We start from the raw sequence: 27,336 nt of genomic DNA, 5'->3' as shown, positions 1-27,336 counted from the left end.
ATGCTACCTGGATGACATTCTGATTACAGGAGATGATGATAAGGATCACCTCGCAAATTTGGAGCAGGTGCTCACCAGATTGAAAGAATATGGGCTCAGAGTTAATCGCCAGAAATGTGAGTTCTTTCAAAAGCGAATCTCGTACTGCGGCCATGTCATTGACCAGGAGGGGCTCCATAAGTCACCTGACAAGATCGAAGCTGTTGTGAAAGCTCCCACTCCGGAAAATGTATCCCAGTTGAGGTCGTTCCTTGGGTTGGTTAACTATTACCACAAGTTTCTTCCAAATTTGTCCATGGTGTTACACCCGCTGAACACTCTTTTGCAAATGGGAATACCATGGAAGTGGAGTGATGATTGTAAGCGGGCTTTTCAAAAAAGCAAGGCGCTGATCACCTCTAAGGAAGTGTTGGCTCACTTTAACCCAACGCTGCCTATTCGCTTAGCTTGTGATGCTTCTCCATATGGTATCGGAGCAGTGCTCTCACATAAGTTTCCAAATGGCTTGGAAAGGCCAGTCGCGTTCGCATCCAGATCATTGACCTCCGCAGAGCGCAACTATGCTCAGATAGATAGGGAGGCTCTCAGCCTCGTGTGGGGAGTTAAGAAATTTAACCATTACCTGCAAGGCCAAAAGTTTACGCTGCTGACAGATCACCAGCCGTTGGTTTCCATTTTTAACCCTAAGAAGGGTGTTCCGGTTATGACGGCACAGAGGCTTCAGAGATGGTCCCTTTTCCTAGGGGCACATCAATATGATATCGAATTCAAAGGTACAAAGCAACATGGTAATGCTGATGGGCTGTCACGCCTGCCACTACCTACAGCGGAAAAGGCACCGGCAGTTGACCCTGTCGAGATATTTCATTCGACCATCATCGAATGCTTACCAGTTACCAATGCGGGTATTGAGAGAGAGACCCGAAACGACCCGACGCTGTCTCGGGTCTACGATTTGACAGTGAAGGGATGGCCAGCACATGGCGACCCACTGTTACCAGCATTCTCAGCCAGACGAGAACAGCTGTCCGTCTGTCAAGGAACATTGATGTATGGAACAAGGGTGATTATTCCTCCTAAATTAAGGGAGAGAGTTCTGAAGGAACTGCATGAAGGTCATCTGGGGGGAGTCAAGATGAAAAGCCTTGCTAGGGCTTCTGTGTGGTGGCCAGGTATCGACAAACAAATAGAGGATCTGACTAAAAGCTGCTCAGGGTGCCAAAAAATTCAAAACGCACCTCCAATTGCACCGCTGCATCCGTGGGAATGGCCTTCAACCCCATGGCAATGTGTGCATATCGACTTTGCAGGTCCATTCATGGATTCCATGTTTTTGATAGCAGTAGACGCACATTCTAAATGGCCAGAAGTGATTAAGATGTCGACCACTACCTCTGAAAAGACGATCGCAGTTCTAAGAACCATATCTGCAAGGAATGGGTTGCCGGAACAAATATGTTCAGACAACGGACCACAGTTCGTGTCAGAAGAATTCCAGAAATTCATGAAAAAGAATGGGGTGAAACACTATACATCTGCCCCATATCATCCGGCTACCAATGGGTTGGCCGAGAGATTTGTACAAACGTTCAGAAAGGCGATAAAGGCCATGAGCGAAGACCATATTCCACTACAACACAAGGTGGACAATTTCCTGATGGCATATTGAAACGCCACGCATGCAGTGACAAATCAAAGCCCTGCCATAATGTTCTATAACAGGAGGTTGCGGTCCCGGTTGGATTTGTTAAAACCCAATGTGCGTAGGGAAGTCGAAAACAAGCAATTCCAGCATGTAAATAACAAGGCCACTCGGAGTTTCGAAATAGGACAACCAGTGTTGGCCAGGGACTATAGGAATGATAAATGGCAATCCGGAACAATTCGTGCCCGACAAGGACCCTTGATGTACACGGTAGACGTTGGAGAGAACGTAATACGACGTCATGCTGACCAACTTGTGGAATTGAGAACAAGGGTCGACCCCATGTCTACGGCAGAGACACCAGTTGAAGAAGTTATTGAGCCTGTAGCATCTACCTCAGACTCGAACGTACATGATGATGTTCAATCCATAGGAGATCAAATGGATGAGTCACCCCAGCAACGAGAACCAGAGACCCCTGAAAGGCGTTATCCGGCCCGGATCAGGAGGCCTCCTCAGAGACTGAATCTTTGAACAGTTTTGTGTGAAAGTTGTATACATGTCATCCATGTAATGTTTAAATTGGGGTGTACACTGTTAAGCTAAAAGGGGAGGAATTGTAGTGTATGTAACCTGTACCACCTTAACAGGATACCTTAAGGGATGGACTACTTTTTGATGGCTCCTGTACATTGTAGTACCGGTGGTGACCACACCGGTATTGTAGTGTCCGTGTGTAGATAAAGACACTGAAGACAGGAGTTGGTTCATAGGTATTTACTAAGCAAGTCTGGGGGGGGGGGTTCTAAAGGATATACACAATACACAGGCTTATATAGCCCAAGTGGCAATTACCGGCATTACGCACACCTGGGGCTCTTAAAGGCACATACACCATAATTGCTCTTAAAGGCACATACACCACAGGTATATATATAACCCTGTGGAGCAAAGTGTTTTCCAGTTCAGCCCTGACCCTCAATTACTAAAGACCTGTTTAATTATTTCTGTAGTCTGTGTCCAGTTATTCAGCATAACTACATTGGGAAACACAGACTCAACAGTAACCATCTTCGTACCAGCCATTAGGGTGGTTAGTCCTATGGCAGGAGGGTTTTACGGGCTCCCACAACCCATACGAGGGGGGGCGGGGGCCACCCACACCCACGGACACAAGTATCCCGCTGGATGTCAACCCAGAATTTAGAGCCGGAGCTCCGACTCCACTTGCCGGGACTGTCTGGAGCGGGGTTCGAAACCCTATGCCTTCTGGCCCAGCAGCGGGGATGCTACCGCTACGCCAAAGGCCCACTCCGTTTATGGGGTGACACTGCATCAATGGAACACCTTTATCAAAGTACACCGCGGTACAAACCTGAGTGCCCATCAGATAAACTGGGTGCCAGACATGCAATATTTGAATGAAATGTTCTCCCGAGTATTTATCTACCAATGTTTTCCCCTCGCTTTCAAACTAATAGATCTCATTAAATCCATCCTCTCTAACATGATTCGGGCTCGAAATGATGGTTAATTTGAACACAACCAGCATATTCAACTGAAGTGGCGAGACTGCACTCCTGGTGTGGAGTCTGGCCTGGAGAGGGAGCACAGATCAGAAAGAAAGGCTTGCATTTATATAGCGCCTTTCACGACCACCGGACGTTCCAAAGCGCTTTACAACCAATGAAGTACTTTCTGAAGCATAATCACTGTTGCAATGTAGGAAATGAGGTGTGGTGGTCATCATGCCTGATTCGAGCGCTCCCAGTTTTATGGTCATTGAGGGCTAGATTTTGTGCTCGTCTCTCACTCCAACCCCACCAATTTTTTGGTGGATTTGGGGTAGGCGTGGATAGAAACCTACAAAGATGTTTTTATAGCGTCTTCTGCTTTAGCTTATTAATTGTGTACACTATTCTCAAAAGTTAAAATGACCCCCTTTTAAATTTGTTTAGAACAGAGGCTATACTCTACTGGGTTGTTGTATGATCCTATATGTTATGAAGGGGTTAGCACTGTTGCCTCACAGCGCCAGGAACCCGGGTTCAAATCCGGCCTCGGGTGACTGTCTGTGTGGAGGTTGCACATTCTCCCCGTGTTTGCGTGGGTTTTCTCCGGGTGCTCCGGTTTCCTCCCACAGTCCAAAGATGTGTGGGTTAGGTTGATTGGCCATGATAAAAATTGGCCCTTAGTGTTAGGGGGGATTAAATACGTGGGGTTACGGGGATAGGGCTTGGGTGGGATGGCTGTCGGTGTAGGGACCGGGTGCTAGGGTTTGGATGATCAGCCATGATCTCGTTGAATGGCGGAGCAGGCTCGAAGGGCCGAATGGCCTACTCCTGCTCCTATCTTCTATGTTTCTATGTTTCTATACCTGCATATTTGTCTCGGGAACATAGAAAGAGGAGGAGGCCATTCAGCCCCTTGAGCCCGTTTCGCCATTCAATGAGATCATGGTTGATCACAGAATCACAGAAACCCCACAGTGCAGATAGAGGCCATTTCGGCCCATCGAGCCTGCACCGACACATATCCCACCCGATCCCCGTAACCCCTACACCAACACATATCCCACCCTATCCCCGTAACCCCACATATTATAATCTCCCTAACACTAATGGTTAATTTATCATGGCCAATCAACCTAACCCGCACATCTTTGGACTGTGGGAGGAAACCGGAGCACCCGGAGGAAACCCACGCAAACACGGGGAGAATGTGCAAACTCCACACAGACAGTCACCCGAGGCCGCATTCGAACCCGGGTCCCTGGCGCTGTGAGGCAACAGTGCTAACCACTATGCCACCGTGCTGCCCTGTACCTTAACTCCATCTACCCACCTTGGTTCCGTACCCCTTAATACCCTTGCCTAACAAAAATTCATCAATCTCCATTCTGAAATTTTCAATTGACCCCCAGCCTCAACAACAGTTTGGGGCAGAGAGTTCCAGATTTCCACTACCCTTTGTATGAAGAAGTGCTTCCTGACATCACCCCTGTACGGCCTAGCTCTAATTTGAAGGTTACGTCTCCTTGTCCTGGATCCCCCACCAGAGGAAATCATTTCTATCTACCCTGTGTGCCTTTTGTAACATATTCCAGTGATTTAATTAATGGGGAGAGTGCAGCCTCCATTTTCTCCATGATCTCAGATGCATCAGTTCCTGCCAAGAGAATGGACTGGAGCTTTACAAATAGCAAACCTGGTTCAGAGATTCAGACGCCAGAAGCATTTACTGTTAATTCAGCACAAAGTCAGTTCGCCCCACATGACCTTCCATCTGATGTGATAGCAAAATACTGCGGATGCTGGAAATCTGAAATAACAACAGAAAACGCTGGAAAAACTCAGCAGGCCAGGGCAACATCCATGGAGAGAGAAACAGAGTTAACGTTTCAGGTCGAAGACCCTTCGTCAGAACTGAGAAAAAAGCAGGAAATGAAACAGATTAGGAAGCAAGTTTGGGGGCTGGGAAATGGGGGAGGGGATGAAAGAACAAAAGGGAAGGTCTGTGGGGGAGTGAAGAGACATTAAGAGATATTCAAGGCGAGAGGAGATGGTAATAGGACAGGTAAAGAAACCTTTCATCTGCTAAGTTCTGCTTGTGCCTGGAGCACTACTTTGTAAAATCTATCCCAATATTATCAGAATTTTCTCGCCCGCACTGCTCATTCTCTAATCGCAAAAATCATACAGCACAGAAGGAGGCCATTCGGTCCATCGTGCCTGTGCTGGCTCTTTGAAAGAGCTGTCCAATTAGTCCCACTCCCAACGCTCTTTCCCCAAAGCCCGGCAATTCTTTCCTTTTCAAGTATATTTTCAGATTCAGATTAGATTTATTTGCCATATGTAACAAGTACAATGGAATGCTTGTTCCCCGTAGGGACGCGTCAGCTATACATACAGCGCCGCGTTCAGAGTCAATACAATGGCTTCCCGTGGCAGTGGGAGCATGATGTCCCTCAGCCGCTCCGTCCTCCTTGTCACCGCGGCCTCCTCCTCGCTGTTGCCGGCTCCACGTGTGGTGGCCTGCTTCTCCCGCTCTGGCCACCATGCCCGGCTCCCCTCCTCCAATCCGGACTGCGAGTTACCCGAAATGGAGCTGCCGGCCGACGTGCTGCAGCGTGTCGTGAGTCTGCTGCTGCTGCTCGTTGCGCTGTGCTCCTCTGCCCGACTCGCCGAACACATCGTCGGGATGTGAATGCTCCAATGCGGCCTCCTCTTCACCGTCGCCGGCTCCACGCTCCACGGCCCGGGACCTGCTTCTCCCTCTTCATGGGTCGGCCTCTGGCCGCCATGCTCGGCTCCCCTCCTCCCAGTCGGAATTCCTTCCCGCCGAGGAGCTGACGGCCGATGTGCTTCAGCTGTGGCTCAGTGGGCAGCACCCTCGCCTCTGAGTCAGAAGGTTGTGGGTTCAAGTCCTACTCCAGAGGCTTGAGCACATAAAGCTAGGCTGACACTCCAGTGCAGCGCTGAGGGAGTGTTGCACTGTCAGAGGTGGCGTCTTAGATGAGACGTTAAACTGAGGCCCCATCTGCTCTCTCAGGTGGATGTAAAAGATCCCATGGCCACTATTTAGAAGAAGAGCAGGGGAGGTGTCCTGGGGCCAATTATTATCCCTCAACCAACATAACAGAAAACAAATTATCTGGTCATTATCACATTGCTGTTTGTGGGAGCTTGCTGTGTGCAAATTGGCTGCCACATTACAACAGTGACTCCACTTCAAAAGTACTTAATTGGCTGTAAAGCGCTTTGAGATGTCCGGTGGTCATGAAAGGCGCCATAGAAATGCAAGTCTTCCTTTCTTTCTTTTATATATCTAATTCCCTTTTGAAAGTCACTATTGAATTTGCTTCCACCACCCTCTCAGACAGTGCATTCCAGAGTTATCATACCCTGTGATCGATACGTTAACCCACTTGTAGGGGTTCCTCTGTTATCTCAAGAATGGCCTTCAACCATTGGGAATTTTGTACAGATGTGTTGAAGCATTTGTTATCGCCCACAGCACATTCTGACCCCACAGATTAATTGTTTATACTGCACTATGTTGTGCTGCTTAAAGAAAGACTTGAGTTTATACAGCATCTTAACACTCTTCTCAGAGATTTCTCAAAGCACTTCACACACAATTATCGGAACATGCATACATCATCTCCAAGGGCATGTGTGGGCCCCACCAGTGAGGATCAAGGCCAGCAACTGGCCTGGATCCCGAAGAATTCTTTATATATTGGCAGGACCATTGGGCGGCAAGCCTGGGCTGGTGCCGGAGATGTACTGACGACACGAAACTAGGTGGGATTGTGAGTTTTGAGGAGGATGCAAAGAGGTTACAAGGCGATTTAGACAAGTTGAGTGGGTGGGCAAATACATAGCAGATGCAGTATAACGTGGATGAATGTGAAGTTATCCACTTCGGTAGGAAAAACAGAAAAGTAGAGTATTATTTAAATAATAATACCTCCATGAGTTAGGCTTCGCCATAAAAAATGAACTAGTTGGGCGTCTCAGAGACTCCCCTAGCGGTATAAATGAGCGCCTCATGACTCTTCGGCTCACCCTAACCCGGAACCAGTGCGCTACGGTCATCAGTGCTTACGCCCAACACTGGAAGCCACAGACGAGACCAAAGAAGGAATTCTACTCCAGCCTCGAACAATCCCTGTCCCGAGTCCCAATGGGCAACAAGCTGATGCTCCTTGGAGACTTTAACGCCAGAGTTGGAAAGGACACAGACCTCTGGGGAGGTCTGATCGGCAGAGAGGGGGTAGGGAAAGCCAACTCCAACGGTACCCTCCTCCTGTCAAAATGCTTAGAGCATGGCCTTGTTCCGTCAGAGAGACAAGTACGAGGCTTCATGGCAGCACCCTTGCTCCAAGCACTGGCACCTGCTGGACTACATCATCATCTGAGTGAGGGACCGCAAGGACGTCCGCATCACCCGCACCATGACAGGAGCTGACGACTGCTGGACAGACCACCGCCTAATCCACTCTGTCATCTCCATCAATATAACCCCAAAACAGCGGCGGCAACAGAAACAATGCCGCAGGAAAATTAGCGCTGGAGCACTCAAAGACCCCGCTAAGAAAGCCCTATTCAGCCTGCACCTCACAAACAACCTGCCGACTCCCAGTGATTCAGAGACACAGAGTGCCCACAGTGCCTGGTCTGCACTCAAGGCCTCCATAATCAGCACCTGTGAAGAGACGTTCGGTCACTCGACCAGGAAACACCAAGACTGGTTCAATGAGAATGACCAGGAGATCCAGGAGCTAATAAGCTACAAGCGCAAGGCATTCCTGATCTGGAAACAGCAACAGAACTCGAGAACAAGAAAGCAGCTCTACAGAAGCCTGAAGGCCGAGGTCCAACAAAAAACTCACGACCTAAAGAACAGATGGTGGGCGGAGAAAGTGCAGGAGATCCAGCAGCTTGCTGACAACCACGACGTGCGTGGATTCTTTAGTGCAGTCAAGACCATCTACGGCCCAAGCACCCAAGGCCCTACCCCACTGCGGGCCAAGAACGGAGAGGTACTCATCAAGGACAGAGAGGCAGTCAGTGCCTGCTGGAAGGAGCACTTCGAAGATCTCCTTAACTGTGACTCTGTCTTCGACGCGAATGTCCTCAACTCCATCCCGCAGCATGCTACCCGCCACCATCTCAGCACAACTCCAGCCTGGCATGAGGTTGAAAAGGCCATCTGACAACTGAAGAACAACAGGGCCTCGGGAGCAGATGGAATCCCCGCTGAGGCACTAAAGCATGGCGGAGAAGCACTACTGACGCAAATTCATGAACTCATTTCTCCTATCTGGAAGGAGGAGAGCATGCCAGGGGATCTCAGAGATGCCGTAATTGTGACTATCTTCAAGAAAGGTGACAAGTCCGATTGGGGTAATTACAGAGGAGTTTCCCTGCTGTTTGCCACAGGGAAAGTCATCGCAAGAATCCTCCTCAATCGCCTTCTCCCAGTGGCCGAAGAGCTCCTCACAGAGTCGCAATGCAGATTCCGCACACTAAATGGGCACAATGGACATGATCTTCACCGCACGTCAATTACAAGAGAAATGCAGGGAACAGCACCAAACGTTCTACATGGCCTTCTTTGATCTCACAAAGACCTTCGACACTGTCAACCGTGAGGGATTATGTATTGTCCTCCTCAAATTCGGCTGCCCTCAAAAGTTTGTAACCATCCTCCTCCGCCTGCTTCATGACGACATGCAAACCGTGATCCTGACCAACGGATCCACCACAGACCCAATTCACATACGAACCGGGGTCAAGCAGGGCTGTGTCATCGCACCAACACTCTTCTCGATCTTTCTTGCTGCAATGCTCCATCTCACCCTCAGTAAGCTCCCCACTGGAGTGGAGCTAATTTACAGAACAAACGGGAAACTGTTCAACCTCCGTCGCCTCCAGTCCAGATCCAAGGTCGTCCCATCCTCTGTCATCGAATTACAGTATGCAGACGACGCTTGCGTCTGCGCTCACTCGGAGGTCGAATTCCAAACCATCGTCAACACCTTCACCGAAGTGTACGAGAGCATGGGCCTTACACTAAACATCCATAAGACAAAGGTCCTCTACCAACCTGCCCCCGCCACACAGTACTGCCCTCTGATTATCAAAATCCATGACAAGGCCTTGGACAACGTGGACCACTTTCCATATCTTGGGAGCCTACTGTCAACAAGGGCAGACGTCGACGACGAAGTCCAGCACTGCCTTCAGTGTGCCAGTGCAGCCTTCGGTCGCCTGTGGAAGAGAGTGTTTGAAGACCAGGACCTCAAACCCGGCACTAAGCTCATGGTCTACAGAGCAGCAGTGATACCCGCCCTCCTGTATGCCTCAGAGACATGGACCATGTACAGCAGGCACCTCAAAGCACTGGAGAGGTACCACCAATGCTGCCTCCGCAAGATCCTGCAAATCCATTGGCAGGATAGGTGCACCAACGTCAGTGTTCTCGCTCAGGCCAACATCCCCAGCATCGACGCTTTGACCACGCTCGATCAGCTCCGATGGACGGGTCACATCGTCCGCATGCTCGATACGGGACTCCCAAAACAAGCGCTCTGCTCGGAGCTCTGGCACGGCAAGAGAGCCCCAGGTGGGCAGAGGAAACGCTTCAAGGACACCCTCAAAGCCTCCTTGAAAAAGTGTAACATCCCCACTGCCACCTGGGAATCCCTGGCCCAAGACTGCACAAAGTGGAGGAGAAGCATCCGGGAAGGCGCCGAACACCTCGGGCTGGATTTTGATTGAGGAGGCGTGTAGGAGGCGGGGCTACAACTTTCGGTGTTGTAATCCCGCCTCCATCGAGTTGTGGCCAACCCATGCGATTTTCACTTGATTGACCTTGTTGAGCCCACCCAGCGGGCTCAGCAGGCCAATTAAGGGCCACCCGGCAACAGGTGACGTCACAGATTGAGATTTCATCTGTCAAAAGCATTTGACAGATGAAATATCAGCGTTTGACAGCTCTGTGACAATCTGTACTCCAAGTTAATTCCTTCCTCTCAGGCTGATTTAGAGATCTCTCCAGAACAGAAAGCTGAATGCTGCAACTTTTGACAGCTCGCGGCCATTCTGCTTTCTGTGCCGGTGAGATAAGATGAGGGACTCCTGAGACCTGAAGGAAGGAAGGCTGTAAAGGTAAGTAAATGACCACTTTACACACACCAAACACACTTACCTCTGCACTCATGCACCCATCACTCACCTGAACACCGGACATCTCGAACCCTCCAAGCCCTTCAGCCCGACGGCCCACCTCGCTAACTTGGCGTGGTTTGGAGCCGTCGGGAATCCCACACTTCAGCAATAAAAATAGGGATTAGGCTAAAAACTGCCTGTTAACTACCTGTTAATTGGCACTAATCTCCTTCCCACCTCGGGGAGGCGGGTCCTAGCACAGGTCGGGTATCCGCCTCCTTTGAAACTGGCATGGAGGTGAGTTGGGGGCAGGATGGGTTGATGCCCCTCGATTTCGAGATTTTAACCCCCCACGCGCCTCCACGGCCCAATGAAAATCCTGTCCCTCGAGCCTCTTCGCCTGGAGGAAGCAGAAGCCAAGCGCAGGCAGCGCAAGGAGCGCACCTCAACCCAAGCACCCCACCCACCCGCTCCTTCAACCACCCTCTGCCCCACCTGTGACAGAGACTGTAGGTCCCGCATTGGACTGATCAGTCACCTGAAAACTGATTTTTAATGTGGAAGCAAGTCATCCTCGGTTCCGAGGGACTGCCTAAGAAGAAGAAGAAGATAGATTGGGAAATGCTGATGTACAAAGGGACCTGGGTGTCCTTGCACACCAGTCACTGAAAGCAAACATGCAGGTGCAGCAAGCAGTTAGGAAGGCAAATGGTATGTTGGCCTTCATTGCAAGAGGATTTGAGTACAGTTGTACAGGGCCTTGGTGAGACCACACCTGGAGTACTGTGTGCAGCTTTGGTCTCCTTACCTAAGAAAGGATATACTTGCCATAGAGGGAGTGCAGCGAAGGTTCACCAGACTGATTCCTGGGATGGCAGGACTGTCGTATGAGGAGAGATTGGGTCGACTAGGCCTGTATTCACTAGAGTTTAGAGGAATGAGAGGGGATCTCACTGAAATGTATAAAATTCTGACAGGGCTAGACAGACTGGATGCAGGGAGGATGTTTCCCTGGCTGTGGGGTGTCTAGAACAATGGGTCACAGGCTCAGGATACGGGGTAGGACATTTAGGACTGAGATGAGAAGAAATTTCTTCATTCAGAGGGTGCTGAACCTGTGGATTTCTGTACCACAGAAGGCTGTGGAGGCCAAGTCACTGAATATATTTAAGAAGGAGATACAGTGGATAGATTTCTAGACACAAAAGGCATCAAGGGGTGTGCTGCCTTGCTTTAGGAATTTATGTTAGTTTTCCAGTTAATTCACGGGTTTGAGTAATTTGGGTCGATTTCCATTGTGTGCCGCCACGTAGTGGATATTTGATACCTAGCAAGTGCAGTAAAGCACAGTAAAGTGCAGTAAAGCGCAGTAAAGTGCAGTAAAGCACAGTAAAGTGCAGTAAAGTAAACTACTGTATATCACAGACCTGCAGCCACACATGGTCTGGGAAGTTATTTTCTTGCTATGCTCCAGCCTTGGACACTATTGGTCTTTTCACTATTCTGCACTTGCAGCGCGTTCCTATGCAGAGCTAGACAGGTAGCTAACAACTTGATATCTTCTCATAAGAATCTTTCAGTAAAGTTTACAAGAAAAGTCAAGCCTTGTGATTTTTATGGGAAGATATCGAGTTGTTAGCTACCTGTCTAGCTCTGCATAGGAACACGCTGCAAGGGCAGAATAAGGGGTGTGGGGAGAGAGAGGGAATATGGTATTGTGATAGAGGATCAGCCATGATCAAATTGAATGGTGGAGCAGGCTCGAAGGGCTGAATGGCCTAATCCTGCTCCTATTTCTCTATGTTTCTATGTGCTTGCAATTATATTTGTGCCCGCGGTGGGACTATGCCAGTGAGGTGCCTGCCCACTGCCCACCCTACCCCCCATGCAAATTTCGGCAGGGTCACTGCAGGAGGGCAAAGTCGGGCATGATCCCAGCGTAACCCAGGATTACAATCGGAGAGATTCCAGGGCTGCAAAGAGAAATGGGGAGAGAGCCGGTTGCAGAATGTTTGGAGACTCGACAGAGTAAATGATTGAGTTAAAGTATTTCAAGGATTCAGAGAAAAACAAAGCCAGAAGTGTATATTTTAGTTGGAATGTAAGAATTATCCTTTGAAGTAACACCATGGCAGCCAAACACATGATTTTTTTGGAAGACATGGTTTCTTTAATGAAGAACACGATTATATTTCATCTTTTTTTCCACCTCCTCCTCCAGGTTGAAGAACTGATCGAGCAGATCCGTGACGTTTTTGTGGAGAATTTACACGAGCTTACCTGGATGGACCAGGAAACCAAAGTGAAAGCAGAAGATAAAGTAAGATGATATAGTCACCTGTTCCATTGAGGTTTTCAGGATTTTGAAAGGAATTTTTATTTTTATTTATTCATTCAATGAGATGTGGGCATCGCTAGCAAGGCCAGCATTTATTGCCCATCCCTAATTGCCCCTTGAGAAGGTGGTGGTGAGCATTCTCCTTGAACCGCTGCAGTCCGTGTGGTGGGGGTACTCCCCACAGTGCTGTTAGGTAGGGAGTTCCAGGATTTTGACCCAGCGACGATGAAGGAACGACGGTATAATTCCAAGTCAGGATGGTATATGACTTGGAGGGGAACTTGGAGGTGGTCATGTTCCCATGCGCCTGCTGCCCTTGTCCTTCTAAGTGGTAGAGGTCGCGGGTTTGGGAGGTGCTGTCGAAGAAGCCTTGGCGAGTTGCTGCGGTGCATCTTGTAGATGGTACACACTGCAGCCACGGTGCGCCGGTGGTGGAGGGAATGAATGTTTAAGGTGGTGGATGGGGTGCCAATCTAGCGGGCTGCTTTGTCCTGGATGGTGTTGAACTTCTTGACTGTGGTTGGTAGGGTAGATGGAGAGACGCTTTTTCTGCTGGTGGGGGAAGTCGAGAACAAGGGGACTTAAAATCAAAGCCAGGCTATTCAGGAGAGATGTTAGGAAACACTTCTTCATGCAAAGGCTGGTAGCAGCGTGGAACTCTCTTTAACAAAAAAGCAGTAAATGCACGCTCAATTAATAATTTTACGTCGGAGTTCGATATATTTTTGCTAGCCAAGGTTATAAAGGGATATGGAGCCAAGGCAGGTGGCTGGGGTTAGGATACAGATCATTCACAATCTGATTGAATGGCAGAACAGGCTCCAGGAGCTGAATGGCCTACTCCTATTCATATGCTCCCGTCAAGACTTCCAGTTTGGAGATTGGAGGGCACAAATCTGGGATCATTTATGTAACAACATGATTCTCTGAGGGGATAGCTGGAGATTATTTTTTGGGACGGATGAGCTAAATAGCTATTCATCCATATCTACATCTGTTCTTGTAAATAGAAGAAGAACATACGTTATTTTTCCAAGCCCAGAAGCTATAAAGCCAATCACATGGTATTACAGAACATTTATGCATCGAAGGGAACCAGCATTTGCAAATGGTTTTGTGCAATTTACAGGGATAGAACTGTTGGAGTAAGATCCTTTTCTTAGAAACATACAGCACAGAGAGAGACCATTCAGCGCATTGTACCTGATATCCAACTAGTCCCACTCCCCTGCTCTTTCCCCGTAGCCCTGCAATTTTTTTTCCTTTTCAAGTATCTAACCAATACCCTTTTGAAAGTTACTATTGAGTCTGCTTCCACTGCCCTTTCAGGCAGCGCATTACAGATCACGACAATTTGCTGCGTAAAAAAAGAAAATTCTCCTCATCTCGCCTTTGGTTCTTTTGCCAATTATCTTAAAAATCGAACCCCCTTTCCTAATAACCACCGACAGGAAACAAGGGAAAGCTACAAAGCGATTGGGATACACCAGCATCCATAGAGCAAGCGAGAGGGATCTCCTAAAACCGTCGTCTGGAATTACCTTGTGCAATATTACCTTGGCTGCTGTTTTAGCAGCGGGATTGTCTCATTCAAAATAAACAGGCTCAATTGTCTCTGATATAATAGAACACAAAGACATTTTATATAAAAATGTTAACATAAGCTGACATCCCATCATGTCATTTCAAGGCTTCTAGATCAATATAGTTTGAATAGAACTACCAGTGCTGCTGATTTCTGCAGGGAAGTGTCAGGACCAATGTGCCCTCGGATTTTTTGGGGGTCCACGCAGCCCCCTTCAAAAACCCGTTCTTGGGCGGTTTTTGCATTTAAAAGCTGGTGAGCCGGCTGCACAGAAGGTCCAGATAGCAGCCGGGAAGCCTGAAGGGAACATTGGTCAGGGCTCTATTTGGGAATTGAGGTTATAAAAAGCAATGAACAATGCTAAAGGAATGTTGGCCTTTATCTCAAGGGGGGAGGTAGTGGGGGTGCGGGCTGGAGTACCAAAGGGAGGAAGTGATGCTTCAGTTGTACAGAGCCTTGGTCAGACCCCACCTGGAGTGACTGAGTTCAGTTCTGGGCACCACACTGCACCTCAGGAAGGATATACTGGCCTTGGGAGAGGTCGCAGCGCAGATTCACCGGAATGACACCGGGGCTTAAACGAGGAGGACAGGTTGCATAAACTTGGCTTGTGTTCCCTTGAGTATGGAAAACTGAGGGGTGATCTGATTGAGGTGTTTAAAATGTTTAAAGGATTTGATAGGTACACTCTTAAAAAAAAATTAAACTCTGTCACTCTTTCCCGCTCATTGAATTGAGGCGACTGTTCTGGCTGGCATGTTTCTAGACTCAAACCTTCCGAACTTAAATTCACCTTTCCATTCACTGTGAAACTGTACCCTCAATTCTGGCATTTCTTTTGCAAACACCAGGGAAAAATAACAGTTAAAACACTTCAACAATTTCTCTCTCTTCAGACACCGCTTCCCCATATTTTGGAGAGCAAAGACCTATTTGCACCCTTTGCTTATTCCTCGGGTACTAAAACAATGCTTTACTGTTCTCCTTTTAGCTTCCAGCTATGATTTCCTCGTGATCCCCCTTTGCAAAGCTCATCATTTGCTTGGCGTTCCTCAGCCTATCGTCAGAGCGCTCCCGATTCTGTTCCTTTCCTGAACATTGAAACATTTTGTACGCTTTCTCTTACTCCTTTTGCCTGCCCCTTCCCATGCAGGAGATATACATTTGGGGCAGAGTTTGTTCCTGTGCAAAAACACTTAACACGTACGCATTAAATTCCTTTCGCTTGGGTCAACTTTACATCAAAAAAAAGGGCATACGGTGGAGTTTAACGCGAGTGCTTTAATTGTTCATACAAGAACAGCACGCGGTCAGAAAATGTTGGAGTAGATTGTTAACTTGCCGCCTGGGTGTAAATCTAACGGCACGGATCAGCTACTCGTTATAGAAAACATCTGGTTTTCATTTCAATTGACATCGACAGAATAAAAATTGGCCGCTTTCTATAACTGACGCGCGATCCGCTCCGCCGTATTATGGGAGGAAACATTCTTTTACGCACTGAATTGCTGCGATCAGATTCAATAGCAACTTGCAAAAGGGAATTGAGTAAATACGTTGAAGGGGGAAAAAAAATGACAGGGCTGTGGGGAAAGAGCAGGGGGAGTGGGACTAATTAGATAGCTCTCTAGCAAGGAGCCAGCACAAGCACGATGGGCCGAATGGCCTCCTTCGGTGCTGTATCATTCTATGATACTTTTACCACCCAAGCAATGATGCTGAAAATTACCCTGTCCCAGACTCTTTGAACTCCTGAAAGGAAACACAGCCTTATTTCTATAGCAGTTCTCCTATCTAATAAAGAACTCCCATTTATGCAGCTCCATTCACGACCTCAAAACGTCTCACAGCGCTTTACAGCCAATGAAGTTCAAAACTTCAAGAGGTTTAATAAGTAGGTAAACACAGAAGAGAAGTTTCAGATTTTTTTGACTGCTGTAATGTAGGAAACGCGGCAGCCAATTTGCGCGCAGCAAGCTCCCACAAAACAGCAATGAGATAATGACCAGATAATCTGTTTTTTTTCACCGATGTTATTTGAGGGTTAAGCATTCTTCCGGACACTGGGGAGAGCTCCCCTGCTCTTCTTCAAATATTGGCCTTGGGATCTTTTACATCACCTGGGAGAGCAGACGGAGGGTCGGTTTTAACATCTTATCCGAAAGACGGCACCTCCAACAGTGCAGCACTCCCTCAGTACTAACTCAGTATTAACTATAGAACAAGCAATTCATTTAATCTATTACATCTATACGCGAGTAATATATTGCGCTCAAGATGGGTTAATACAAACTGTTAAGCAGTAGATACTAGCCCAATTAATAATTTTACGTCTGAGCTCAATAGATTTTTGCTAGCCAAGGGTATTAAGGGATATGGAGCCAAGGCAGGTGGATGGAGTTTGGATACAGATCAGCCACGATCTGATTGAAAGGCGGAATCAGTAGCTATAAAGTCAATCACATGGTATTACAGAACATTTATTTGTTTCTAGGCTAGAGCTATCAGGCAGAGAATTGGATACCCACCTGACATCAAGGATAATGCTAAACTGGATGCTGAATACATAGACGTAAGTAACTACAGTTATCCCAGCTTTACTTGGTGTAAATCATTTGGTCAACAATTGTGTGGAGGTTGAATTCCTCCTCTCATCACTTTGGTACAAAGTTAAAATATTGGGGTAGGTTTTCAACTTGGATAGCCACAATGGAAATGAAAATCAAGGGGGTAATTTTAACCCCCAAACACGGGTGGGTTTGGGTCGGGTGAGTGGTTAAAATGTTAGAAATCTGTTACAGGAGCCCAACCCGCCTTGAACCCGCCCACTTCTGGTTTTAATGGAGGCGGAATGGGAGGTGTGGGGAGGAGATGGTGGTGCGGGTGACCAATCCATTCTCAGGAGGTGGGTAGGTTGTTGAAACCTTTTAAGGCGGCTGTGTGCCTTCATTTTCAGTGTTTTAATGTTTAACCCATGCTGGCCGGGTTTCCCGGGCCTCAGGAAACCCGAAAGGTGAGTTGAAGCGAAAAGGGCTAGATCCATGAGGTAAGTGCCTTTACAGCACTGCTTGTGGGCCAGGAAGAGCAGGAGTGCTTCCTCCGAGACCAACAAGCTGCTCTGTAAACACCCCCACCATCTGTCTGCTCCCTGCCCCTTCCCCAGCGATCGGACCCATCGACCACCATCGCCACCCCCTCACGATCTTTCCCCCTGACCACCATCTCCCCTGCCCCCTGCAATCTCTGCCCGCCCCCTGTGTACCCCCCCAACCGCTATTTCTCCCTGGCTCCCTACCTGCTGCTCCCGTGTATCCTGCTTCTGTAGGCTTTCCCGCACGACAGGCAACCAGTCAATCAGGCTGACTGTTGGGCAGGAAACCTGGAGAAAAAATGTAAAACGTCCTGCAGTTAAAAATGTTGACAGCATGTTGAACAATCCCATTCTCTTGGGAGTTGGAGGTTTTACAATTCTCATCCTTCTTTTCAAATCCCTCCATGGCCGCGCCCCTCCCTATGGCTGTAACCTCCTCCAGCCCTACAACCCTCCGAGATCTCTGCGCTCCTTCAATTCTGGCCTCTTGCACATCCCTGATTTTCATCATTCCACTATTGGCCACCGTGCCTTCAGCTGCCTAGGCCTAAGCTCTGGAATTCACCCCCTAAACCTCTCTGCCTTTCCACCTCTCCTCCTGTAAGATGCTCCTTAAAACCTACCTCTTTGACCAAGTCCTGTACTAATATCTCTTTATGTGGCTGGGCGTCTAACTTTGATTGATAATCGCTCCTCTGAAGTGCCTTGGGACGTTTTACTATGTTAAAGGCACTAGATAAATGCAAGTTGTTGTTGCTATTCTTGACCTGAGTGGAACACAATGTGGAATCCCAGCAGCAATGTACCCAGCTGGCTGTCCTGTGGGTGGAGAAGCTGGAAGCTGCGGATTAAAGCAAAGCTATGAAGTCTGCAGACGTGAAGGGTTGAACGTTGGACCAGGGATAGTATCATCAGGCCATATAGTTCGAGATGGGCCTGGGGGAGATTTCTAGGAGCCCCGCCTAGAATTTTGCTCAAGTGCACTAGATTTACGAGTAAGTAACAGAAGATGGCGCGAAGACTGCAGGACACTGGCAGATATGGGATCAGGTATCAGTTTAACACAGGAGGATCATAAACCCAAACCCCATGGCACGGTAAGGTTGTTGCAAGTGAGGTCCTGGGTTTAGTGCAGCAAAACTTCTGTGATGCGTAGCACCCGGTTGATGACTGTGGGGGGTCACTCTGAGGGACTGCAGTGTCCTTCCCACTTTTGCACCCTCCCCCACTGCCCCCGGCCCCTGCCGTCCCCCACCCCCTGCCAAGCACACACAATCATTTCTGTCATAACAACAGAAAATGCTGGAAATACTCAGCAGGCCAGGCAGCATCCGTGGAGAGAGAAACAGAGTTAACGTTTCAGGCCTGGGACCCTTCATCAGAACTGGAAAAAGCTGGAGATGTAACAGATATTAAACAGGTGCAGAGACAAGGGGGGGGGTGGTTAGATGAGGAGGAAGGAATTGAAAGAACATCCTGTACTTTTGTAAGAGGCAGGAAAGATAAAATGTTGAAAATGGGAGTGGCAAAAATCATACTGCATGAAAAATGGGGGCAGGGATTATTATCTGAAATTGTTGAACTCGATGTTGAGTCCGGCAGGCTGTAAAGTGCCTAATCGAAAGATGAGGTGCTGTTCCTCGAGCTTACGTTGAGCTTCATTGGAACAATGCAATAGCCCGAGGACAGAGAGATCAGAGTGGGAGTGAAGCGGAGAATTAAAGTGACAGGCGACCGGAAGCTCAGGATCACCCTTACGGACTGAACGGAGGTGTTCCGCAAAGCGGTCGCCCAATCTGCATTTGGTCTCCCCAATGTAGAGACCACCACATCGTGAGCAGCGAATACAGTATATTAAATTGCAAGAAGTACAAGTAAATCGCTGTTTCACCTGGAAAGGGTGTTTGGGGCCCTGGACAGTGGGAAGGGAGGAGGTTAAATTTCTGTCCTTCCTTTCCAAACTGTAGCTAATAAAGCTCAGCTGAAATGAAAAGATCCAATTAATATTCATTTCCTGGTTGTGAATCAGCTGAGCTCAAATCATCCTGTCAAGCTACATCTAGAGTAAAGTAAGGATGTCCTGAAGCACCTTTCACAACTTCAGGAGGTCCCAAAGCGCTTCATTGCCAATTAAGTACTTTGAGCAACCAATTTGCATACAGCAAGATCCTGCCAAACAGCAATGATATAAATAACCAGATAATCTGTTTTTTTAGTGAGGTTGGTTAAGGGATGAATAGTGGCCATGACACAGGGGAGATGTCCCCTGCTCTTCTTCTAACTCGTGCAGTGGGATCTTTTACGTTCACCTAAGTGGACCTCAGTGTAACGTCTCATCCGAAAGATGGTACTTCTGACCGTGCAGAGTTCCCTCAGTAACGCACTGATGTGTCAGCCCAGATAATGCGCTCAGTGTTAAGTCTGTGTGTCCCAGTTATGCTTATTATAAATCACTGGACACAGACCACAAGAATAACTTTAACAGGTCTTTACTATTCGGAGGTCAGGGCTGAACTGCCCAGCAAATCCCTACACAACACTTATATACCGGTGTGGTCACCACCGGTATTACAGTATACAGCAGCCAAGAGAAAGTAGTACATCTCTTAAGGTAGTTCTCTTAAGGTGGACCAGGTTACATACACCACAATCCTCCCTTTTTAGCTTAACAGTTATATCCCCATTTAACATAACATAATAACATATAGATATACAACTTCATGCAAAAGAGTTCAAAGATTCAGCCTCTGAGGAGGCCTCCTGATTCGAGTTGGATAACGCCTTTCAGGGGTCTCTGATTCTCGTTGCTGGGGTGACTCATCTAGTTGGGCTCTTATGGATTGGACATCATCATCAGGTACATTCACTTCTGAGGTAGATGCTTCAGGTTCACTAACTTCTTCCACGGTTGTCTCTGCCGTAACCATGGGTTCGACCCTTGTTCTCGATTCTACCAGTTGGTCAGCATGACGCCGTATTACATTTTCACCAATATCTACCGTGTACATCAGGGGTCCTTGTCTGGCCCGAATTGTTCCAGATTGCCATTTCTCGTTTTTATAGTCCCGGGCTAATACTGGTTGTCCTATTTCGAAACTCCGAGTGGTCTTGTTATTTATATGCTGGAACTGTTTGTTTTCAACTTCCCTCCGCACATTTGGTTTTAACAAGTCCAACCTGGACCGCAACCTCCTGTTATAGAACATCATGGCAGGACTTTGGTTTGTCACTGCATGAGTGGCATTTCGATATGCCAGTAGGAATTTGTACACCTTGTGTTGTAGTGGAATCTGATCTTCGCTCATGGCCTTTATTGCTTTTTTGAACGTTTGTACAAATCTCTCGGCCAACCCATTTGTAGCCGGATGATATGGGGCAGAGGTATAATGTTTCACCCCATTCTTCTTCATGAATTTCTGGAATTCTTCTGACACGAACTGCGGTCCGTTGTCTGAACATATTTGTTCTGGCAATCCATTTCTTGCAAATATCGTTCTTAGCACCGCGATCGTCTTTTCCGAGGTAGTGGTAGTCATCTTAATCACTTCTGGCCATTTAGAATGTGCGTCCACCGCAATTAAAAACATGGAGTCCATGAATGGACCCGCAAAGTCAATATGTACACGTTGCCATGGGGTTGAAGGCCATTCCCATGGATGCAGTGGTGCAATCGGAGGTGCATTTTGCACTTTTTGGCACCCTGAGCAGCTTTTTGTCAGATCCTCTATCTGTTGGTCGATACCCGGCCACCACACATAAGCCCTAGCAAGGCTTTTCATCTTGACTCCCTCCAGATGACCTTCATGCAGTTCCTTTAGAACTCTCTCTCTTAACTTAGGAGGAATAATCACCCTTGTTCCATACATCAATGTTCCTTGACAGACGGACAGCTGGTCTCGTCTTGCTGAGAATGCCGGTAACAGTGGATCACCATGTGCTGGCCATCCCTTCACTGTCACTTCGTAGACCCGGGACAGTGTCGGGTCGTTCCTGGTTTCTCTTTCAATGCTTGCATTGGTGACTGGTAAACATTCGATGATGGTCGAGTGAAATAACTCAACAGGGTCAACCGTCGGTGCCTCCTCCTCTGTAGGTAGTGGCAGGCGCGACAGCCCATCAGCATTACCATGCTGCTTTGTACCTTTGAATTCGATCTGATATTGATGTGCCCCTAGGAAAAGGGACCATCTCTGGAGTCTCTGTGCTGTCATCACCGAAACACCCTTCTTAGGGTGAAAAATGGATACCAACGGCTGGTGGTCTGTCAGAAGCGTAAACTTTTGGCCCTGCAGGTAATGATTAAACTTCTTTACTCCCCACACAAGGCTGAGAGCCTCCCTATCTATCTGAGCATAGTTGCGCTCAGCGGAGGTCAATGATCTGGATGCGAACGCAACTGGCCTCTCCAGGCCATTTGGCAACTTGTGTGAGAGTACTGCCCCAATACCATATGGAGAAGCATCACAAGCCAAACGAATAGGCAGCGTTGGGTTGAAGTGAGCCAACACTTCCTCTGAGGTGATCAATGCCTTGCTTTTGCGAAAGGCCCTCTTACAGTCCTCGCTCCACTTCCATGGTACTCCCTTCTGCAAAAGAGCGTTCAGCGGGTGCAGCACCGTGGATAAATTTGGCAGAAACTTATGGTAATAGTTAATCAACCCTAGGAACGACCTCAACTGGGATACATTATCCGGAGCGGGAGCCTTCACAACAGCTTCGATCTTGTCAGGAGACTTATGAAGCCCCTCCTGGTCAATGACATGACCACAGTACGAGATCCGCTTCTGAAAGAACTCATATTTCTGGCGATTAACTCGAAGTCCATATTCTTTCAATCTGGTGAGCACCAGTTCCAAATTTGCAAGGTGTTCCTCGTCATCATCTCCTGTAATCAGAATATCGTCCAGGTAACATTGTGTGCCTGGAATTCCCTGTAATACCTGCTCCATGGCCCTCTGCCAAATTGCTGGAGCCGATGCCACTCCAAAAACCAGTCTATTATACCGGTACAAGCCTCTATGCGTGTTGATCGTGAGATACTGGCGTGACTCTTCCTCAACTTCCATCTGTAAGTACGCCTGCGCCAGGTCTATCTTGGTGAAGTGTTTCCCGCCAGACAACGAAGCGAAGATACCCTCAATCCGCGGAAGCGGATACTGCACCGTGTGAAGCACCGGATTAACAGTGATCTTGAAATCTCCACAGATGCGAACCTTCCCCGGTTCCCCCAGCTTGTTGCTCGATGAACGCTTCATGACGGGGACAATGGGCATGGCCCACTCACTCCAGTCTACCTTAGACAGTACTCCTGAACGTTCTAGCCCTTCCAGCTCAGCTTCCACAGCAGGTCGTATCGCATAAGGTACCGGTCTGGCTTTGAAAAATTTCGGGTTTGCATGTTCTTCAACCTTGATGTTTGCCGTAATTCCTCTCAGTGTTCCCAGTCCCTGTTGGAACACCTCTTTAGCATCGTCCAATATTCTGGACAATCGTTTAGGTTTGACATCTTTTTTACCGGAATCTACCGTTAGTGCTTTTAAGGAATGCCAGTCCATATTTATTTTCCTAATCCACTCCCGTCCCAGTCGTGGTGGACCTCCCTCAGGTAGCACATATAAGTCCATTCCTCGGCTTTCTTTGCCCTTGTGGACCACCTTTACCTCTATCTTCCCGATGGGGTATACTCTTTGCCCCGTGTATGTTTTCAATACAATCTCCGTATCCCGTAGGGGAATATGTGGGAATAACCTTTTGTAATCTTGCTTATTCATGACCGTCAATGCCGATCCAGTGTCCAATTCCATCTTCACTTGGACTCCTGCTATCTGAAGTGTGACCCAGATTGTTTGGAGGTCTGCTTCATTACCAACATTGTGTACTCTTAGACTACCCAGTTCATTACTGCTGGAGTCTGAATTTGACTTCTGTTCGTTCGAACTGTTCTCTGTCACCTTGTGTACCTTTCTGTACTTTTCCTGCGGTGACTTTTTGTTGCTGGTCTTCTTTCCTGACCGGCATACTTTAGCTATGTGACCAAGCCTGCCACATTTCCTGCATTCCTGACTTTTGAACCAGCACTGGTTCTGATCGTGCGTTGTCTTTCCACAATGATAACATTTTACTGTACCCAAGACCATTTGATTGGTGCTGAGTTCCGGTGACCGTAGCTGCATTTCCGCAGTGCCTCTCGCTGCGGCTTCGTGAGATGCTGCAATAGTGACAGCTTTATCAAGCGTAAGATCATTCTCCTCAAGCAGTCGCTTTTGTGTTCCTTCTTTTAACAATCCACACACAAATTTATCTTTCAGCGCATCTGCTAGTCCTGTTCCAAACTGACAGTACTTTGATAGCTTACGCAGTTCAATTAAAAATTCAGCCTTGCTTTCGTCTTTCAGCTGCGTTCTTCTGTAAAACTTAAATCATTCCGCTATCATCAGCGGCGTGGGGTTTAAATGATTTTTCAGGACAGTAACAATATTCATGAAAGTCTGATCCGCCGGTTTATCTGGTGACAGAAGGTGCTTCAATAGCCTGTATGTCTTCGCACCCATTGAGCTTAATAAGGTTAGTGCTTTCTCATCATCTGGTACCTTATTTGCTTTACAATAAACTTCCATGCGTTCTACATACGTGGTCCAATCTTCGATATCGCTATCAAAGGTATTAATGTTCCCATGTTTAGGCATCCTTGCAAGTTTTTAAATTTTTCTTTTTCTCAAAATGGCGGCTTCCCACACTTGCCTTCTTCCCCCGCCTACTAAAATGGCGGCTTCCCGTGCTTGGCGGTCTTTCCCGCGCTCGTCTTCTTCCCCCGCCGACTACAATGGTGGATTCCCGCATTTGCCTTCTTCCCCCGCTGGCTGCAATGGCGATTGCCGTGCTGCTGCCGTTCTCGCCTCCCCAGCGGTTCTCAATTCCCCGACGCTGCTTTTACTCCCCCACAGTTCCCGTGGGCATTCACGCTTCCCCTGCTGTTGCGCCTCTCAGCCCCGCATGCAGCCCGGTCCTTTACACCGGCTGCGTTTGAGTTCTCCGCGGCTCTCATGCCTTAAGCTGCCCTAGTCGCTGCGCCTCTCGGCCTCGATTGCAGCCCGGCCCTTTTCACCGGCCGTGGTCGAGTTCTCCGCCCTTTTTCCTCCGTTTTCCCTCCCCCACTCCACAGTCAACGCGGCCGACTTTCTGCTCGTGTCGCTGATCGGCTTACCCACCACCGTGGTAGAAGGGATGATCACTGCCTGTCGCTGATGGAGGGCTTCGTGGTCAGAATTTTTCTTTTTAACCCAGGTTCTCGATGCCTCCCGTGCGATGGTGCTGAGCAGGATGATGAGGGCGGATGCCTCTTCTCGACGCCCGTTCTGAGGACGAAGCTGCCTTGGATGTAAAACTGCCGCAGGGTAAGATCGGACTCGTCGCCACTGTTAAGTCTGTGTGTCCCAGTTATGCTTATTATAAATCACTGGACACAGACCACAAGAATAACTTTAACAGGTCTTTACTATTCGGAGGTCAGGGCTGAACTGCCCAGCAAATCCCTACACAACACTTATATACCGGTGTGGTCACCACCGGTATTACAGTATACAGCAGCCAAGAGAAAGTAGTACATCTCTTAAGGTAGTTCTCTTAAGGTGGAACAGGTTACATACACCACACTCAGGTCTGTTGAATCCGTGAATCTTAGATAGTGTGTCCTTCAAATAATCAACAGAGACTGCAGAGAACAATCAACAGGTGTTTACTGGATGAGGGTTGCTCTAAAAGTAAACAGTACAGATCCCTACTCAGGGTTATATGCAGGTGTGGTCACTGCCGGTACTACAGTATACAGGAGCTGTAAAAAGTAGTTCTCCCCTTAAAGGTACATACACTACAATTCCTCCCCTTTTAGATTAACAGTACCATAACATTCATTTAACAATTAACACTTTTAACATGCAACATTAACTGAAAATAGTCCATTTATAAATTCAGTCTTTGGGGCGGCTTCCTGATCCTTTCTGGATAGCACCTTTCCTGAGTGTCTTGCTCTTGGTGCGGAGGCAATTCTGGCCCCCTGTCGTCGGTTGGTTCATCAGCTTTTGATGCTACTGTTTCTGGGGTAGATGCTACCTGTATGTCGGGTTCATCACCAGGTACGCGAGACATGGGGTTGACTCGTTCCTGTGACGCTAGGATCTGGTCGATATGGCGTCTCACAATGTTCTCCCCAACATCCACTGTGTACATTAGTGGCCCCTGCCGTGTGCATATCATTCCTGGTTGCCATTTCTCTGTTCGGTAGTCGTGGGCCAAGACTGGTTGCCCTACATTGAAGCTCCTTGTCGGCTTCTCATTGATGTGCTGGAATTGCTTATTTTCAACATTTCTTCGTACATTTGGTCTGAGCAAATCCAGACGAGATCTCAACCTTCGGTTAAAGAACATCATGGCCGGGGTCTGGTTGGTAACTGCATGTGTCGCATTTCTGTAGGCTAACAGGAAATTGTCCACCTTATGCTGCAGTGGAATGTCGTCATCGCACATGGCATTTACGGCCTTTTTAAAGGTTTGTACGAACCTCTCAGCCAATCCATTTGTGGCTGGATGATACGGGGCGGATGTGTAATGCCTTACCCCACTCCTTTTCATAAATTTCCGAAACTCTTCGGACACAAACTGTGGTCTGTTATCAGAGCAAATCTGCTCTGGCAAGCTGTTAGATCCGTGTGTTAATGGAGACACGGAATGCAGGAGTTGATTTAACAAGTGTTTACTGAACAAAGTCTGGAGGTGAACTAACTACACAAGACGCTACACAGGTTTATATACCCGAGTGGTCACTACTGGTACTACAGTATACGGGGCTTCAAAAACATAGTTCCTCTTAAAGGTACATACACTACACAAGCCGTTTCTGGCAAATATGGTCCGTAGGACTGCAATCGTTTTCTCCGTGGTGGTGGAGGACATTTTGATCACCTCAGGCCATTTCGAGTGCGCATCCACGGCTATTAAAAACATTGAGTCCATGAATTGACCAGCAAAATCAATATGCACCCGTTGCCATGGAGAGGAGGGCCACTCCCATGGGTGTAGAGGGGCATGTGGTGGTGCATTTTGGACCTTCTGGCATCCTGAGCAGCTATTTGTCAGGTCCTCGATTTGCTGATCGAACCCCGGCCACCACACATAAGCCCTAGCAAGGCTTTTCATTTTCACCCCTCCCAGATGGCCTTCGTGAAGCTCATTGAGCACTCTCTCCCTTAACTTGGGTGGAATTACCACTCGGGATCCACACATCAAGGTCCCCAGGCATACTGACAGCTGTTCTCTTCTGGATGAGAATGCTTGCAACAGTGAGTCGCTACGTGTTGGCCATCCCTTCACCGTCAAGTCATATACCCGAGACAGTGTCGGGTCATTTCGGGTCTCCTTCTCTATATCCGCGTTAGTTACTGGCAAGCGTTCAATTATAGCCGAATAAAATATTTCGACAGGGTCCACTGCTGGTGCTTCCTCCGCAGTAGGCAGTGGCAGGCGTGATAGCCCATCAGCGTTTCCATGCTGTTTCGTGCCCTTATACTCTATTTCATAATGGTTCACCACTAGAAAAAGGGACCATCTTTGTAGCCGTTGCGCAGTCATCACCGGAACGCCCTTCTTTGGATTAAAGATGGAGACAAGTGGTTGGTGGTCGGTCAGCAAGGTGAACTTCTGCCCGTGCAGATAGTGGTTGAACTTTTTCACTCCCCACACTAGGCTGAGGGCCTCCCTGTCAATCTGGGCATAGTTACGCTCGGCTGAGGTTAGTGACCGAGACGCAAAGGCTACTGGCCTCTCCGAGCCGTCCGGGAATTTGTGCGACAGCACTGCTCCAATACCATAGGGTGATGCATCACACGCCAACTGAATTGGTAGTGCTGGGTTGAAATGAGCCAACACCTCTTTTGATGTGATCAATTCTTTGCACTTCTGGAAAGCTCGTTTACATTCATCATTCCACTTCCATGGTACCCCCGT

At 48.1% G+C, this 27,336-nt stretch overlaps 1 protein-coding gene across 2 annotated transcripts in view; it reads left to right on the top strand.

The window, feature by feature from the left end:
• LOC147115487 (neprilysin-like) overlaps window positions 1-27,336 on the top strand; it is a 261,620-nt gene that overhangs the window by 187,763 nt on the left and 46,521 nt on the right. For both annotated transcript variants that reach the window (XM_085989748.1, XM_085989747.1), the window contains exons 14-15: window positions 12,545-12,643; window positions 16,741-16,818. In XM_085989748.1, the coding sequence (XP_085845874.1) occupies window positions 12,545-12,643; window positions 16,741-16,818 (177 nt within the window). The remainder of the gene's footprint in view (window positions 1-12,544; window positions 12,644-16,740; window positions 16,819-27,336) is intronic.

This window comes from Somniosus microcephalus, chromosome 6 (genome assembly GCF_052327205.1).
Source record: "Somniosus microcephalus isolate GS21.2 chromosome 6, FLI_Smic_1.0, whole genome shotgun sequence".
In the NCBI taxonomy this organism is placed as follows: domain Eukaryota; kingdom Metazoa; phylum Chordata; class Chondrichthyes; order Squaliformes; family Somniosidae; genus Somniosus; species Somniosus microcephalus.
The sequence above is the reverse complement of the archived record's forward strand: the minus strand, read 5'-3'. Positions and strand labels throughout refer to the sequence as shown.